Raw genomic sequence first — 16,524 nt, 5'->3', positions numbered from 1 at the left:
TGTTGGAAAAACAGAGGAATCTGTCACGTTTCTTCCTAACTGAGGATGACTAAAAATAGATCAGTACCAAGAGGAGAAGCTAGGTGGCGCTGTGGAGCGTTAGTGTAGAAGTTGATTTAGAAAATAAGAGATGGTAATCGCACAAAGCTGGAATATATGGAAGAGGATTAGGGTGACAAAAAATAAAAAAGGAGGAATTCTGACTTTAATCTCAATTCCGATGTTTTTCTCAATTTTGACTAATCTGCTAAGATCAAAAATCTGATTTCTGAGAAAAAAACTTTTCTTTTTTGTTTTTTAGTGGCAGCATAATCCAGATTCCAGCATAATCTAGCACAACACTGACTTTTCTAAACTACAAAAATATTTTTTTCATTGAAATTAGTCCAGAAAAAAAGAAAACAGTGCCATTGCTGGAATCATATAAACCAGCTCTATGTTTATAGTTTATTAATGAAAAAGTTAGAGTCATGTTGTCATTTGTGATGTGGAGCTACAGGTTGACCCTTCGCCGTGTGTCAGGGGCCAGTCTGGATGTAAACAGAGCCGCTGCAACCTGCAGGAATGACGAATGTGGAGGCCTGGAGTACAGTTAATGCTGCGTGTGTAAAGTGATCTTTCCCATCTGAAATAGCCACAATACTTGGTGGTCTCACATCACATCCTGCATCTCTACGCTCTTTTGTTTCACATCTGCGATCTATTAATAGAGTCTGAATCCTTTGAGCTTCATCGGCAGCTGCTCTTGCTCCTCTTCCTCCTCCATCAGCATGGCTCACACCAACTTCTAACAAACAAGCCCTCCGTCTCGGCGTTGATTTCTAATTTCATTTCTGAAAGTGTGTGTGTGAACTCTGACCTTCGTTGGCGAGGATGATGAACTTGGACGGTTTGACGGTTTTCCCGTCCAGCGTCCAAGTGACGGTGACATCAGCAGCTGCGGCGGAGGCGAGGCGACACTCCAGCCGGAGCCGCTGACCGTCCAGCACCGTCACGTCCTTCAGCTTCTCCACGAACTCCGGCGCCGTCCCTCCTCCGCCACCTCCCTTTCCTCCCTCGCTCTTCTGGTCATGAAGCCCTCCATCCACGCAGTTGTTCACCTTCTCTCCGTTCTTCTCAGGGGTTGCCGCCGGAGTCGTCTTCTTCTTGTTGGTGAGGACGGAGCGCAAGTCTCCAGCGTTCTTCGGAGGAGTTTCGGCCGGCTTGTTGCCGTTGCTGCCAGCGGCGCCCTTCTTCCCCAGGACGCTCCGGAAGTCCACCTGCTGCGGGGAGTTCGCCTTCTCCTCCGCCTTGCCTTTGACGCCCCGGAGGTTGGCCTTAAAATCCATCTTCTGGGTGTCGGTGTCACCGTCGGGGGGCAAAGCTCGGCGTCCCAGCAGCGAGCGAAAGTCCAGCTGCTGCGCCTCCCTCTGTCGCAGCTCCTCTTCACCGCGCTCCCTCGTTTCCACGCTGCGCTTGAGGAGTCCTCGGGGATCTTCCTCCTTCTTCTTCTTCTCCTCCTCACCAGCCTCCTGCCTCTGCAGACTGACCCTCCTGCTTTCTCCTCCTCCTCCTCCTGGTCTTCCTCTGGCTGCTGCGGTCCTGCAGAAACAAGCGCAAAGAGAGATGGAGTGAAGTAGAGAGAATAAACAACGCCGAGGCTCCGCCCACTTTGGAGTCAGGAAAAAGGAGGATGAGGAGTTCAACTCAAACTGCTTGTTACATCACAGGTGACTCAGCTTTCCTTTTATGGGCATGAATGAACTGATCTTCATCGGGCCCATTTCATGACTGGGACTCCTCTTCACCTCGTTCTGCTCTGTCCTTGTGTTGGAGCTGCAGCTGGTTGCTTGCAGAGATCAGAGGATCCATGTGGAGGAAATGCTGGCTCTGATTGGTTGGGCTGATACGCTCAGATTAGAGAAGCTTTGGGAATTGTTGGATATGAAACAGGCGGATTGATGGGAACAGAGGGAGGGCTGGGAGTGGGACGGGTGAATGAAAACAGAAATGTGAATGTAAAGAACTGACTGAGGAGAATCACATCTGACAGTTCAGGTCATGCTGGATGCAGTAAAAAACAAGCCAACTGTATTAAAGGTGACCTATCATGCTTCATTGTACAAGATAGGAGAAGTCTGGGCTGTACAAAACATTTCAATTACATTTTTTGCTCAAAATCATTTTTATTTAATGAGATTTTAGTCTCTATTTTGAGCTCCTTTCAGAAATAGCCTTTTCTGGGGCGCATTGTCACTTTAAACCCAAATAAGCTGCAGACCACGCCCCCCCACCTCAACATTTACACTCACATATTAAACTGCTGCAAACAGATGCAAAATTATTCAACCGTACATCTTTGAAAAGCAGACGTGGAGCCTCCTGCACAACCAACAAGCGGCGTATGGTTTCTGAACAGTGTCTGCAAGATCACAACATCTTAAAAAGTATTTTCAACTAAATTCTAGTGGAAATATCTCAGTACACTTGAAATAAAAAATGAAAATTTACTTACAAGTAACTTTTCAGCAAGATATAGGAGCTTGTTTTAATTCACAAATTCTTGAATATTGATAAAATGTACTAGTTCCACTGGCAGATTATTTCACTTATAATATAGAAAAATGTCTTGTAAGCAAAAATATCTGCCGGTGGATCTATATTTTGCTCAAAAGCTACTTGCAAGTCAATTTTGTCTCATTTCAAGTGAACTAAGATATTTGCACTAGAAAGTAGAATAAAAATACTACGTCAGAGTTAGTTTTTGCAGTGCAAGTCAACAACAAAACATTTGTGTTTTCCAGCAGGTTTTCTAAGCCGTTTATATGAGCAGTTGAGACCCAAATAGAAATACAAAACTGAGTAAAATGTGAATTTTGCACAGTACATTAATAAACTTTCTTATACTCTGCCTGTCATTTCAGCCTGTTCTGTCACACTGAAATCCTTCATTCATTAAACATCTGTCGTTTTCTGCTTTTCACTCATTCCAGTGGGATGTCTGTGGGAATCGGAGTCCATGGAGACTCCAGCATGACTTCCTCTATAAAACTGTGCAACACCACTGCAATGAATTATAGAGCGAATGCCTAATGACAATCCACATCCACTTTGATTTTTACCTCACCACTGTCTTGCTGTCCTTTACACAGAGAAACTCTGTCTGACCTTCCCTGACCTTCTCCATCAGCAACTTAGGCAGAGATTTCCTCACTCAGCATGAAGCATCACTGCTACTCACTGATCATCGCCTCTCCTCCTAACCAAGCTCCAACACGTCTTTCCCACATATTTTCACCCTTGTTTTTTAAAATGAATTTCTCACTAACTTGCAGTAGTTTCAATATATTCATTGTCTGTTATTGTAAAAATACCAACAGCGAATGAATCTTCTGAGCACAAAACAAACATGACTGCAGGACGGCTGTGACCCGTGGGTTGAGTTGTTCCACTAGCCTCCATGTGTTGTTGTGTTTCCTCTGTTGGGATTTTCCTGCTACATCAGCAAAAAGCTGATGGTGATGGAGACGGATCCTCTTTCAGTCATCAGAGAAGTGTTTAAAGTATGAACAAGCGCTAAACCTCTTCATGCAGCAGCAGCCATTCAAAGCTGTCAAAGTCTCAAGCAGCTTTACAATGTGACAAGTTTTTATTGAATTGCAGATAAGTGATTTTAATTGATTCCTTAATTGCAAAAATGGTGACACAAGATATGTTTATGTCAAATTACATTAGGAGATGATGCACCATCTTTCCTGATTTTGTAATGGTGAAGGTTTTACCTCAAATAAATAAAACCTTCTTTCTACTCCACCTCTATCATCTTTATCATGTCAGAAGTCTGATTTAAAGTCAGATAATTATAATTTCACCATGCTGTATTCACACGTTTCCTCCAATAAAATCAATAACCTAAGTAAAAATGTCATTCAGGTCAGTCACTTGCTGTAGAAAGACTTAAACAGATTTTTAAATAAAATGTATTTTTCCTCTCACCTCCTGTCTCCTTCTTCAGGTTCTCCTTCAGTGACGGACAGTTGAGCCACAGCGCTGCACTCTCCCACTTTATTCCTGACACACAAACACAACATCAGGTACTTTTATTATAAGTAACTATTATACATGTTGTAAAAAAGTGTTCGCCCACTTCCTGATTTGTTATCTTTTTTGTATGTTTTAAGTTACTTTGCTTCACTTTTTTTAAACAAGGTCATTAGAATTTTTCTCCTTTAATAATAAACAACTTAATTTAAAAACTGCATTTTGAGTTTACTTGTTATCTTTGACTAATTTTAAAATCAGAAATTAGGAATGGGCAAACACTTTTTGACATCTCTGCAGTTCTGAAAGAGATTGGAATAGGACTGGATTGATAAATCAGTAAGAAACTGGAAAATGGTTACAAAAATAAAAACTTGTTTATGTGCGTTAGCAACAATTTCTGCCTCATTAACCTTCAGCTGAGGCTTTATGTTGCTGCAGTCGACCAACATGAGGTTTCAGATATTTTAGGATCTAAACACGCCTGTGTGTGTTATATTTGACACATTTTCTCATGACTAAATGAGATGACGGCGGTCAGTCTGCAGTGTGTGATGGGGGTTGACAGATTATGGATATATGGATAGATTCAGGCGGGGGGAGGGCGACTTTAATCCTCCAATCTGAACCGCAGATCATACAGGATTATTCCTTCATGTTTGCTCAGTTTCTGGTTTATTTCCTGCTTGCAGGGTGTTAGTGTGTCACCTCAGGGTGATCAGGAAGTCTCCTTCGTGATGCTTTCTGACCCGTCTGAAACAGAAACACAGACAGTTTGTTCTCCATGTTCTTTCAGAAATGTTTCAGGCTGCAGGTGTAAAACTTTGAGACCTGATGAGCAGCGAGACGACGTCCTCCTTCTGCAGCAGTTCGTAGTCTCCTCCAGAGCTCAGCGCTCGGTTCTGGTCCACTCTGGTCCATGTGTACTGGGGGAACGGGTCTCCGGCGATGGCACAGGACAGCAAGACGTGTTGACCTGTGACGGCGCTCACCGCTTTGGGTTTTGTGATGAACCAGGGCTGGATGCCGTCCTGAGGTTCTGACAAAAATAAAAACAAAAAACTCCTAAAATCTGCAGCCGATTGAATCCGTCAGACATGTCAGCACTTAATCTCTACAACAGAAAATCCAGTGAAAAAATGTCAAAACAAGGGAAGACATGAGGACCTGATAAATAAACTAAACCCTCACTCCTTAGGAGAATAAAAAATGTTTCATTTCTTATGCAAGCGCAGTAGAGATGCTTTCCTAACGCCGCCAGCGATCACTAATTCACCTCTTCACTCTCTACTCCTATAGATGAAATGTGTCATTACTGACACATCTTGATTTTACAGTTTAAGCTGACTTTTCCTTTTCCTGACTAAAATTCTGAGAATTTCTCAAATATTTTTGAGGCTGTTTTTTTGCACTAAACTGCAGATGTTTAATTTGAACCAGTTTGTTTACATAGCACCCATTCGCAATTTTTTTTTAAATCTCTTTCACAAGGCAAACAGGTCAAAAAGTTAAATTGTTAAAATTCAATACATACATTGGATGTTTTCCTGAGTTTAATAAGTGTCAAATGGTAAAAAATTTCCAGAAAGAAAGTTTGATGGCTTTGGAGCAACTTCCTGCTGTGTGAGCTCATGGCGACAGTGGAAACAGATAACTCCCTTTAAACAAGTAGAATAACTATTTATTTTAAAGTGAAACTAACCCCCAAATCAACTGTTTTTTGACAATAAGCCATCTATTTAGGTTATTTAGTCTTTTAGCTTTATTTTTTTAAGCAAATCTTGACATTTTCACCAAAACCCGATCTAGAATTTTTTTCCATATCAGGAACATTACAGATATCAATTTTGGATATCTAGTTATGACTTCATTTCAAATTTATTGACCTTTCATATTTACAGACACATTTTTATTCATCCTCAATCGACCTTCTTCAAATGCGTTGTAACACTGACTGTTACAGGAGACCTTTTTCATCACCATTTACAATAAATTTTAAATTAAACGAGTTACGGCAACATTTAGTTTTCGGATCAATAAAGTAATTGAATTGTTTAAGGTGTTATGTTTAACCTTCCACAGTGAGCCGGGCCTGGGTCTGGTCCTCTCCGTACTGGTTCCAGGCCCGGCAGCTGTAGGCCCCAGTGTCTTCTGGGAAAACCTCCTGGATCAGCAGAGTGTAGCGGTTCTCCTCCCTGAGGAGGTGGAAGTCCTCCGACTCCGACACCTCCTGCCCGTCATGGAGCCACATCACCACAGGAGGAGGCTCACCTGCAGGTCAAAGGTCATCTCAGTCCATCTGAGTCCTCTCTGCAGTGGATCTGTGACTGAATTCTTCATATTTAAAAAAAGAAATACCTCTAGGAGTAATTTATCAACTCAACTCAGGAAAAACTGGATGCAGAATTTAAGTTTAAAATATGCATGAAATACTTTACTTGAATTTTATCCCAAACAGTAAAAACTAAAATTTTATTTTACATAAGATCAACAGGAAAGATTCATCTGTTTTTGGTTTTGATAATGCTGAACGTATAAAATAGTGAAAGTATAATAAAGCTTCTTCCTACACTTTGTGTTTTTGCCATTGGCAGGAATTTAAATATTGTTTATCAATTTCTGCATTAACTTTGTCTTATCAATTAATCACATGATAAATTAAAACAAGCTGAATAATTTTATTTTATTTTTTTCTCTTTCTACCAAAAACTGGACAACAAAAGTTTTCAGTTGGTGTTTTGGTCTCAACTAGATGATTTTTTTAAACACAACTTTGTTTACAGAGTCTTCATAATTAATTTTATTTATTGTTCCTGTCGTTTTGTTTATTTATTTTGGATATTTAAATGTCTTCCAGTTTCTGTGTTAATTAGAATTTAAAGTTTGTCAATATTTGAGAATGTGTTCTTACATTATTAGTTTATTATCATTATATTAATTGAAAATGGTACCAAGATAATACCATAGTTTATCGCAATAACTCAGACAATTTATCCTCCCAGATAAATTTATCATTACAGGCCCACAGATCGCTTCAGAAACCAGCGATAGAAAAGAGATGCAGAGCGATCTGCAAACAGCTTATATGGAGAGAAGTCCCTGTGGAAACTCATTACATAACACACACACACGCCCACCCACACCCACACACACACACACACACACACGGGAGTGATAAGAGGGATGTAACTTCAGACTGCAGAGAAAAACACACATTCACTGCAAAAACATAAAATCTTACCAAGTATTTCTGTTCTAGTTCTTAGTAAACTCAAAATGAGACAAAATTAACTTTCATCAAGATACAGGAGTTTGTTTTATATCAATAATTCCTTAATATTAAAGTGAAAGTACTAATTCCTTTGGCAGATTATTTCACTTATAACTGGGGAAATATGTCTTGTGACAAGTAAAATAATGTTCCAGTCGATAAAATCAATATTAAGGAATTATTTACTTAAACAAGCTCCTATTTCATGCTGAAAAGTGACTTGTAAGATATTTTTGTCTTATTTTAAGTGTATTAAGGTATTTAAACTTGAAACTAGAACTAAAATACTTGGTAAGAGTTGGTGTTTATGCAGTGTTTAAATGCTTTTTAAACTTGATGCCACAGATTGTGATTCTGACTCTAAATAATTTTACTACCGTCCATCTTTCTGCTCAGTAACCTGAACTTTACCTGACCCAAACACCAGGATCTATTTACTGGTTTTATGAGGACAAACGAGATATTTGTCCCAACAACAAGACAAACACAAACAGAGGAAATGAAGAGGCAGGACTACAGTCAATCTGTCTTCATCTCATCTGCACCGTGTCCCTGGAGATCAGACAGGAAATACCACAGCGCACACACACACACACACACACAGAAACACACACCGCTCAGCTCCACCGTCATGGAGACTCTGCTGCCATCCATCACTTTCAGATCGCTTAGACGGCGAATGAAGCGAGGAGCCCGACCTGCTGCTGCGACCTCTGACCTCTCAGACTGCACCATACCTGCAGCACAAAAACACACGAAGAAGAAACAGTCAGAAATCGTCCAACATGACAATCAGCTGATCTATTAGATTGGCAACTTCACTGGAAAAACAAAAACTCTTACCAAGTATTTTTGATCTAGTTTCTAGTGCAGATATCTTAGTGAACTTAAAAAAAGATGAAACTAACGTACAAGTAACTGTTCAGCAACACAGAGGAGTTCGTTTTAAGTCAATCACTCTTTAATATTTGTTCCACTGGCAGATTATTTCACTTTTAACAAGAACTTTTCCCCATCTTATAAGTGAATTTATCTGCCAGTGGAACTAAAAAATGCACGTTTTAATTTTTTACTTTTGTGTAATCAAGTTGCTATGTGTTGCATATTTCTGCCCAGATCCCTCTTGAAAATAAGATCAGGATCTCAAAAGGATTTTTCCTGGTTAAATAAAGGAAAGAAAGAAAGAAAGAAAAGTATTTTTTCATCATTATTAAGTAATTAATATTCCAAAACAAGCTCTTGCTGAAATGTTACTTGTAAGTTAGGTTTGTCTTATTTCAAGTGAACTAAGACATATGCACTCGAAACTAAACCAAAAATACTTGGTAAGATTTTGTGTTTTTGCAGTGCAATCATCTGACCCAAGATGCTGAAGGACACAGAGTACTGGACGCTTCCTTATTGAAATGTTTCCCAACATCACTGCAGCAATACTCCAGCTCCAATGAGTCTGTAAATCTGAATCAGACGTTATTAAAATCAGATGTTTGACTTTAAGGCAGAAGCTCAGGCTGATCCCTGATCTGTTTCCTCCATCATTTGATCACTGATCAGATGTACAGACGTGTGAATGGAGGTTTCCAATCTCCAACTGATGGAGGAAGCTACAATCATCTACGAATCAGTGTTGGATCTGATTCCAGATCAGATCTCTGGTCTCCTCCTGTAGCTTCCACAGATTTCCCATTAAACTGGGAATGTTGTCAGAGCAGAGGAGGAGAGTCAGCGACGGAAAGCATCACCGTGTTCCTCACTCAGCCGTTTCCTTATAAGGAGAAAGGATTTCCTTTTCCTCCCTGCATCTGGCACACAAGCCTAACGGCCTGTTTGCTGAGTGTGTGTGAACATACAAGAATATCTGTGTGTGCACGTGAAAGGTTGAACTTTTGTACTCAAGTGTTTTTTTTCTTCTGTGTACATATCAGACATACCAGAAAGGACACTGTGTGAAAGAAAGAGAAAGAGGGAGAACGAGAGAAAAACAAAAGTAGAAAGAAAGAATGACAGAAAGTTAGAGACAAAATTACAAAAGAAAAACAATGACAGAATAATAGAAAGACAAATATAGAAAGAAAAAGTTAAGACAGAAGGAAAAAGAAAGAAATGAAGGAGAAAAGAAAAAAGGAAAGATAGAATGACAGAAAAAACTATTGACAGAATAATAGAAAGGATAAAAAAAGAGACAAACAACAGAACAAATGACAGAAAGAAAGACAGCAAGACAGAAAGACTGGGAAAAAGAGAGAGAAAAAACTGATGTTTTTCTACTTTTTCTGAATATTTAAAGCTCTGACATCTGAATTGTTTCCCATTTGTAAATAATCTTTTTCTCTGTAGATTGATGAATTTAAAATACTTTGAAACGTTCTCCAAGGTCCTGGTTCTGTTCTCCTTTTTGGCCTTTTGTTAACCCACCACAGTTTGATAAAAACTGACACACAGCTGATGATCGGCAATACTCATTCAACTCTATAATAAATCACCTCATGTTTTCTAACTTTAAGTGCAGAATAAACTCATGTAGTTTTTAACTCAACATATTTATTTTTATTTTCAACAGGTTCCACATAATTGTATTTTCTTAACAAAGCAAAACAAGATATGATAATCTTTTGTCTTTAATAGAGTAAAAACAAATTAGCACAACTAACAGTTGCTATGTGCTAACCGTTAGCTGTGCTCTGAATTAATTTGTCCGTTTTTGGGTGAAGAGAAGCTTGAGTGAATGAGTTTCATCATAAAGGCAGGAAGTTGTATCAAACAAAATGGCCGAGCTGTTTACCGTGAGGGGCTGAAAACACAGATTTGTTATTAACAGATTCTCAGGTTAATTCTCTGTTTTTGCATCGAGAAAGAAAAAGAGGAAGTGGAAAGTGACTAAAAGACTGATAAGAGCTATTATGTCAGTTAAACTGTTTGGAGAAGAAGCTGAATTGAAAATAAAAAGCTGATTAAATCCACAGCTGTAAGACAGAGTTTTGTTTTGGTCTCAGATCAGGTTTTAATGTCCACACATGGACATCAGGAGGACTCAGTGGGCTGGTGGGTCAGTTTGTGGGAATCTGCTGATATTTCTGACTTTCTTTAGCTGGGGATTTCCTGCTTCTGTCAAATTTTCCTTCCATTCTCTGATTTTCCTTATAAAGCTGTGATGATGGTTTCTGTTTTGCATGCTGATGAATGATTGGCCGACTGATAAATAAATTTAGATTCTTCATAAACAACAAATCAGACTCATAAAAACTTTTATAAGCCCAGTTCTGTTCAGACAGGAAAAATAAGTCAATAACTTAATATTGATGAGTATCTTCTTGTGCAATAATAAAACTAATGCCACAGCTTCATGCAAGAGAGAAAACCAAACTATTAAATGTGATAAAAATAAATGTTTATATTCAAATTAATGAGAAAATACTTCAGCTTCTCTAACAAACCTTTCAGTGACTTTGATTTAGTAGCTAATTTATTACAAGTCATTAACATTTATGTTATAAAAACAACTTTTTTACACTTAGACATAACCTGCCAGTCATTATATATTTAAATAGAATAGAACAAAATAGAATATTGGGTGAAATAACCTGATAGAAATGAACCACTTTGATTAAATAGAACATGTGAATTTATTTGAATTCCTGAAATGAAACAACTTTTATAGCAGAGGAGTCCAAGTTGTGGCTCTTGAAATGATTTTGATCGACTCTCTGACTACAAGTCAGGAACGGTAAAAATGTGGCCAACAAACTAGAAATCAACTGGTGACCCAAAAATTTGGAAATTGTGTTTTTTTAATGTTTGGATCTTAAAGGATTTATAGATCTCATAAAAATTAAAATTATTATTGAGCAGGTAAAAATTTTAAAAAAGGAAAGAAAAATTATATATATATATATATATATATATATATATATATATATATATCTTTTGCATTTTAAATTAAGGTATTTTGTGACCTGAAAGTTTCTTTCCTCATCAATGTTTGTGAATCATCTGACCTTTGACCTGAACCCGGGCACTGCTCTCTGCCCGACCGTGGATGTTCTCCGCCACGCACACGTAGACGCCGTCATCATGGCGTGATGCGTTCTGGACCATCAGCTTGGCCACGCCCCCAACATGTGAGGATCGAGTCCTGGGAGGAAGAGGACGACCTGAAGGAGGAAGAGGAAACTTCATCATCTTCATCCCAACAGAGCCGATCTTAGATGCTCAACAACTTTAGTGTCCGGCTAATCAAGGTTGGTGGCATTAACTCAATCACTTTGGTTACCTAGCAACAACCTGGCTAAAACAGAAAAAGTCAAGCCACCAGTTTGTTGGTAAGTGAGATGTTTAAAGGTGACTTGTTATGCTTCTTTAAACAGGTTAGGATACGTCTATGGCCGATATAAAACATGTTCATTACATGATTTACACAAAATTATTCTTAGATCATGAGATTTTAGCTATTTAGGGCACCTTGTCACTTTAAATCCAAATAATCTGCTGCTGGTCACACCCCCAATTCAATGTTTACACTCGCACATGAAAATACAACCATACATCTTTGAAAAGCAGAAGTGGAGCCTCCTGCACAACCAGCAAGAATGCAGCAAGTGGTTTATGGATGGTAAGTCAACAACAAAACACCTGTCTTTTCCAGCAGCCGTTGTACAGCAAAAACAGCAGTAAAACCAGCTGACCAAAAGTACTGGAGCTCAGTTTGGGTTGCTAGGTAATAGCGATGTCATTTACGATTATGACTCAACAATGGGGCTCGTTTTCCAGACACCAAAATCCATTTATTGGTTGCCAAAAAGCGACTGGGTGTTCTTTTAAGCTCTTGGGCTGTTTTAGAAGCAGATGAGTCACAAATGGAAGTACAAAATATGAATTCTGCACAATACTGCCTCTTTAAAACAAAAATAAAACTAATAAATAATTATTGGTATGGACTGATATGAAACGGTTATATCATGATACATTTTTCAGCCATATCGTCCAGCCTGATGTTTTATATGGGAGTTAGTTTGACCAAAAGTGTAACTGATGACTGTTATCATTAGTCATCAGTTAAGTAGAACAAAGATAAGTTTACAATATTTAATTGTGAAGAAAGTTTCTAAGTTTTAGTTAGTTTAGCCGCAGCAGGAGGATTCAACCTTTACATCTGAGGTTTATAGCAGTTGCTGTGTGAGCAGATTTATTTCAGGCCCTCAAACTGTGGAGTAACTCTGGACTTCAGCTGGAGGACTGACTGGATTGGCAGAGAGCAGGAGTCCCACAGCATGATGGAGTGCAGCTCTGAAACACGGTGAACTCGCTGTGCATGCCCTTGTTGGGTCGGCCAAACGCTCTCAGCGTGTTCCCGTGTGTGCGCTCCCTGCAGCAGCATGTTTTGTCTTTATATGGTTTCCAGCTCTTGTCCTGAAACTGTTCAACCGTCGAACGAGAAGCTCTCTGTAAAACACGACTGGTTGTTCCAGCTCTGAAAATCTCTCTCCTCTTTAATTTGTCAGCTTTAGGAAAATACAGCAGAAACATTTTGGAAATAAAAAAAAAAACACCTCATCTGTCCTCCATCTCATGCATGCATGTTTTATAGTACAACATAAGATAATCAAGCTGTGCTAAGGCCACAATTTACTTAGAAACATTTTAATGAAGGTGCTTTTATTTAATTTCAGATTAGAAATATCTACTTTTTCTCAAACTTCTGTGACTTCCAAAATGTAAATGTTGCCGACAGTTTCCACTGGTTTCAAATTCAAATTCAAATATACTTTATTGACCCCAAAGGGAAATTAAACGTTGTTGAAACTCATTAATTCAAAATTACTCAATGGTAATTGCAGACGAGGATGGCTTTCCATCTTTTCATTAAACATCCTTTTATTATAATCCTTTTTCGTCTTTAATATTTCTGCATTTTAAAAATTCGATCTGCAAGGTTTGGGATCCAGATAGAAAGAGCATCACATTTTTTAAATATAATTTACTGGACTGGTCTGTGATGTTTTACAGTGTTGATTTGATGCGTCTCTCTGTCTCTGATGTTTCCATTTTTCCATTCAGTTTTTTTTTTAATCAACTCCAGTTTTCTAAAAATAAAGTCTAAAAACAGAATCTCTTTCCTGACTTTAAACGGTTTTTCTCAGCAGGTTTCCTCTCTGCTGCTTATTATCTTATCTGGATTCATGTTTTTCTTTCTGTGCTCAGCCAACATACATTCTGCCCCGTCGCCCGGCACAAACTCTGTTTAGCAAATCAAAAAGTTGCTGGGAGCCAAAACATGATAACACAATATATCTTCATGTAGAGCTCAATAAATAAAAAAATATGAGAAGAAATGTTTTCTTCTGTGTTCCTGCATGTCTGCTGCCCTCTGCTGGACACTTCAGCCTCATGCATTTCGTCCTGCTGAAACGTTTCTATTATTGCTGAGTGAGGACAACGTACCACAAAGGAGGAAAACATGCAGAAAGAAACTATTGAGTAAATTTCTGCCAAAAAAGCCAAATATTTTCAGATTAATCTCAGAATCTCAGACATTTTTAAAAATTATATATACATATATTTCCGAGCTCAAACAAATCAAAAATTTGTGCAAAAGTCTGAAATTTTGAGTTTTATCTCAGAAATGTTCTAGAAAAAATAAGCAACTTTGAGTTTCAAAAGTTGGAAATTTGCAGGAGAAAAAAACGGAAATTTTGAAATTAATCTCAAAAATGTTCTGGGAAAAAAACAGGAAATTCCTGAGCTCCAAAATGAAAATTAGCAAGAAAGAAAACTTTGACATTTCAGCTCTCCAAAGTCACAATTTTGCAAGAAAAAAAAGGAATTTTATAGAGAAAAAGAAAACCTTGTAAATTTCTGAGATTAAAAAGTTGAACAGTTTTGACTTTCAAAACTCAAACATTTCTGAGACTTCTGGCTGAAATTTACTTTTTTCTATTGAAAATAGTATTTCAAATGGCCATTTTGCTCTGTTGCAGAGTTTTTTTTTTTGTAACACTGACCATTGAGCAGCCAGCTGATGTTAGGGTCAGGTTTTCCCTCCACACGGACCTGCAGGCTGATGGACTGACCCTCTGACACGCTGCAGTCCTGCAGCTCACTGACGAACACCGGACACCTGGACGCACCTGAGGAGGGACAATGAGACACTTTGTCCTGTAAATGGACAAACGGAGGGACAGAGCAACTCTGGTGTGGAGGACGTACGGTTGACGCGCAGCCTCCATGTTGCCGAGGCAACGTTGAGTCCCTCAGGAGTGGTGAGCTGACACCCGTATGTCCCGTTGTCCAGCTGCGTCACTCTGTCCATGGTGAGAATCAGACGAGTCCCGTCCCGTCTCTGCTGATGTCCTGGACCCGTCCTCACTGGGTTCCCGTCTCTGAGCCAGGTTACCATGGCGTCAGCAACAGACGAGACTGAAGGCAGAAGAATCTGATCAGAGTCAATGATTTTAAACAGAGATGCCAATTTACTAGCATCAAATGTTACGTTTTTTTTAAACCACATCAGTCACATAAAAATGGTTTATTTCCATGTTGTTGCTGTTTGTTTTTGTGATATTTCTTTGGGAATGTGACTGTAATGGTGACAAAGTGCAGGATTGGGGAATGTTTAGGTAAAGCAAAGAAGCTGGCAGAGGAAATAAGAAAATTACAAAGAGACAACTTTTTTACTTTAACAACTTTTCTGAAATAAGTTACAGGCTGAAAAAGAATGTAAAACAACAGGGTTTGTTAACCTTTGGTTGCATAAATGAAAGCTTTTGAACCAAATAAACTCTTCCTTCCCATGTTTGTTCTCTCCATGGTTGTACCTTGGCAGGTGAATGTGACCTGGGCTCCCTCTGTGGCCTCCTGGTCCAGAGGAACAGCTTCAAACCGCAGACCAGAACCTGATGCGGATCTCCTCAAAGCTCTGAAAGCAAACAGCGGGTCTGTTTGACAGCTACCACGAAAATACGTTTTGGAGAAAATAAATAAATAAATAACAGAGCTGGAATAGGCTCAGAAACTATTCACACAATTTCACAAAGCCTGCATCTGCATTAAAATGATTATTTGCATCAAAACTCTAAACTGTAACATAAAATAACCGACAGTAATTGTAGAAGGGGCTCTAACCTGCTGCAGCTGGATGCAGATGGCGCCACCTTGATTGTTTGAACCGGATCAGCTCGACTGGACTGAATCTGCAAAAAAAATGTTTACATGATAAACGGAATCCTCCACATTCCTTATTTTAACATTTTAATGCAACTTGTAGCAGCAGGTCAAAGAGTTTAGTTCAGATATTCTTAAAAACTAATACAAAGTGGAAAGAAAACGAGCGGGCCATTCCAACACAGTCTTATTCTTAATTGACACCACGTCATTTTCGAAATGACGTCACTGAGACAATGGCGCCACCCGGTGAATATATTTTGCAAACTCTTCCTGAGTTTTGTTCATAGTACAATTGTATTTGTTGTTTATTATAATAAATAAAGTTTTAAAAAAAGAATATATTTTGCAAACCAGTAATATGGAAGGTGTTCGAATATGAATAATTTTGGTGTTCATATAATAATTTATAATATTATGAATTAAAATATAAAAAAAATCAAAATCAGACAAAATTCAAATTTCGCCCAAATCAAACAAACACAGTTTGGGTTGAACTTCAATTGAATATATTGTATCTTAAAATTAAAGTTATTTAATCACTTTAATATTATATTATTATTTTGGTTTCTTTTTTTCTTGTTAATGGTTTCTAATTAGAAGATCCTAAAACTGGATCGAGACTCACCATCAGTATTGAGTTTAATAAAATATTTGACGGATCAGATTTATTTGACCTGAAATGTAGTTTTACTGTTGGCCAACAGAGGGCTCTCTTGTTCAGAACCGTGTGGTTGTGAAATTAACAATCACTGTCTTTATCCCGTCTCAAATTGTCATTTAAGCGGGATTCTAATCATAATGACTTGCGTATTCAGCTTGGTTTAATTTAATAATGACACAGTTAAAAAACCTGCTTGAAAAGAAAAGAAGTAAACATTTAATCTATGTTGCCTTTAGTTACCTGGGCGGCAGCAGTACTCTTTCCAGCCACGTGAGGGAGCTCTACAGGGGGTTTGCTCCTTCGGGATGCAGTTTGTCCCTGTTGCTGGTCTGCAGTCGACCTGCCAGGACTGGGAGAAATGCTGTCCTCTACTGGTTTCATGGCTGGTGGTTCCTCAGATGGATGAACGCTG

General features: G+C 38.6%; 1 protein-coding gene and 1 long non-coding RNA gene across 4 annotated transcripts in view; one reads left to right on the top strand and one right to left on the bottom strand.

The window, feature by feature from the left end:
- Positions 1-16,524, bottom strand: part of mylka (myosin, light chain kinase a) — a 58,569-nt gene that overhangs the window by 27,733 nt on the left and 14,312 nt on the right. For all 3 annotated transcript variants that reach the window (XM_032568355.1, XM_032568358.1, XM_032568356.1), the window contains exons 8-19: positions 16,353-16,521; positions 15,410-15,477; positions 15,103-15,203; positions 14,495-14,704; positions 14,290-14,415; positions 11,287-11,442; positions 7,906-8,028; positions 6,094-6,291; positions 4,852-5,059; positions 4,729-4,773; positions 3,976-4,050; positions 860-1,581 (exon numbers count right to left, since the gene is read on the bottom strand). In XM_032568355.1, the coding sequence (XP_032424246.1) occupies positions 860-1,581; positions 3,976-4,050; positions 4,729-4,773; positions 4,852-5,059; positions 6,094-6,291; positions 7,906-8,028; positions 11,287-11,442; positions 14,290-14,415; positions 14,495-14,704; positions 15,103-15,203; positions 15,410-15,477; positions 16,353-16,521 (2,201 nt within the window). The remainder of the gene's footprint in view (positions 1-859; positions 1,582-3,975; positions 4,051-4,728; positions 4,774-4,851; positions 5,060-6,093; positions 6,292-7,905; positions 8,029-11,286; positions 11,443-14,289; positions 14,416-14,494; positions 14,705-15,102; positions 15,204-15,409; positions 15,478-16,352; positions 16,522-16,524) is intronic.
- On the top strand, positions 1,544-4,926 carry LOC116723485 (uncharacterized). Its single transcript, XR_004339992.1, has 3 exons — positions 1,544-1,709; positions 3,995-4,073; positions 4,817-4,926. It is a non-coding gene; the product is annotated as an uncharacterized LOC116723485 (long non-coding RNA).

This window comes from Xiphophorus hellerii, chromosome 7 (assembly GCF_003331165.1).
Source record: "Xiphophorus hellerii strain 12219 chromosome 7, Xiphophorus_hellerii-4.1, whole genome shotgun sequence".
Lineage (NCBI taxonomy): Eukaryota > Metazoa > Chordata > Actinopteri > Cyprinodontiformes > Poeciliidae > Xiphophorus > Xiphophorus hellerii.
The sequence above is the reverse complement of the archived record's forward strand: the minus strand, read 5'-3'. Positions and strand labels throughout refer to the sequence as shown.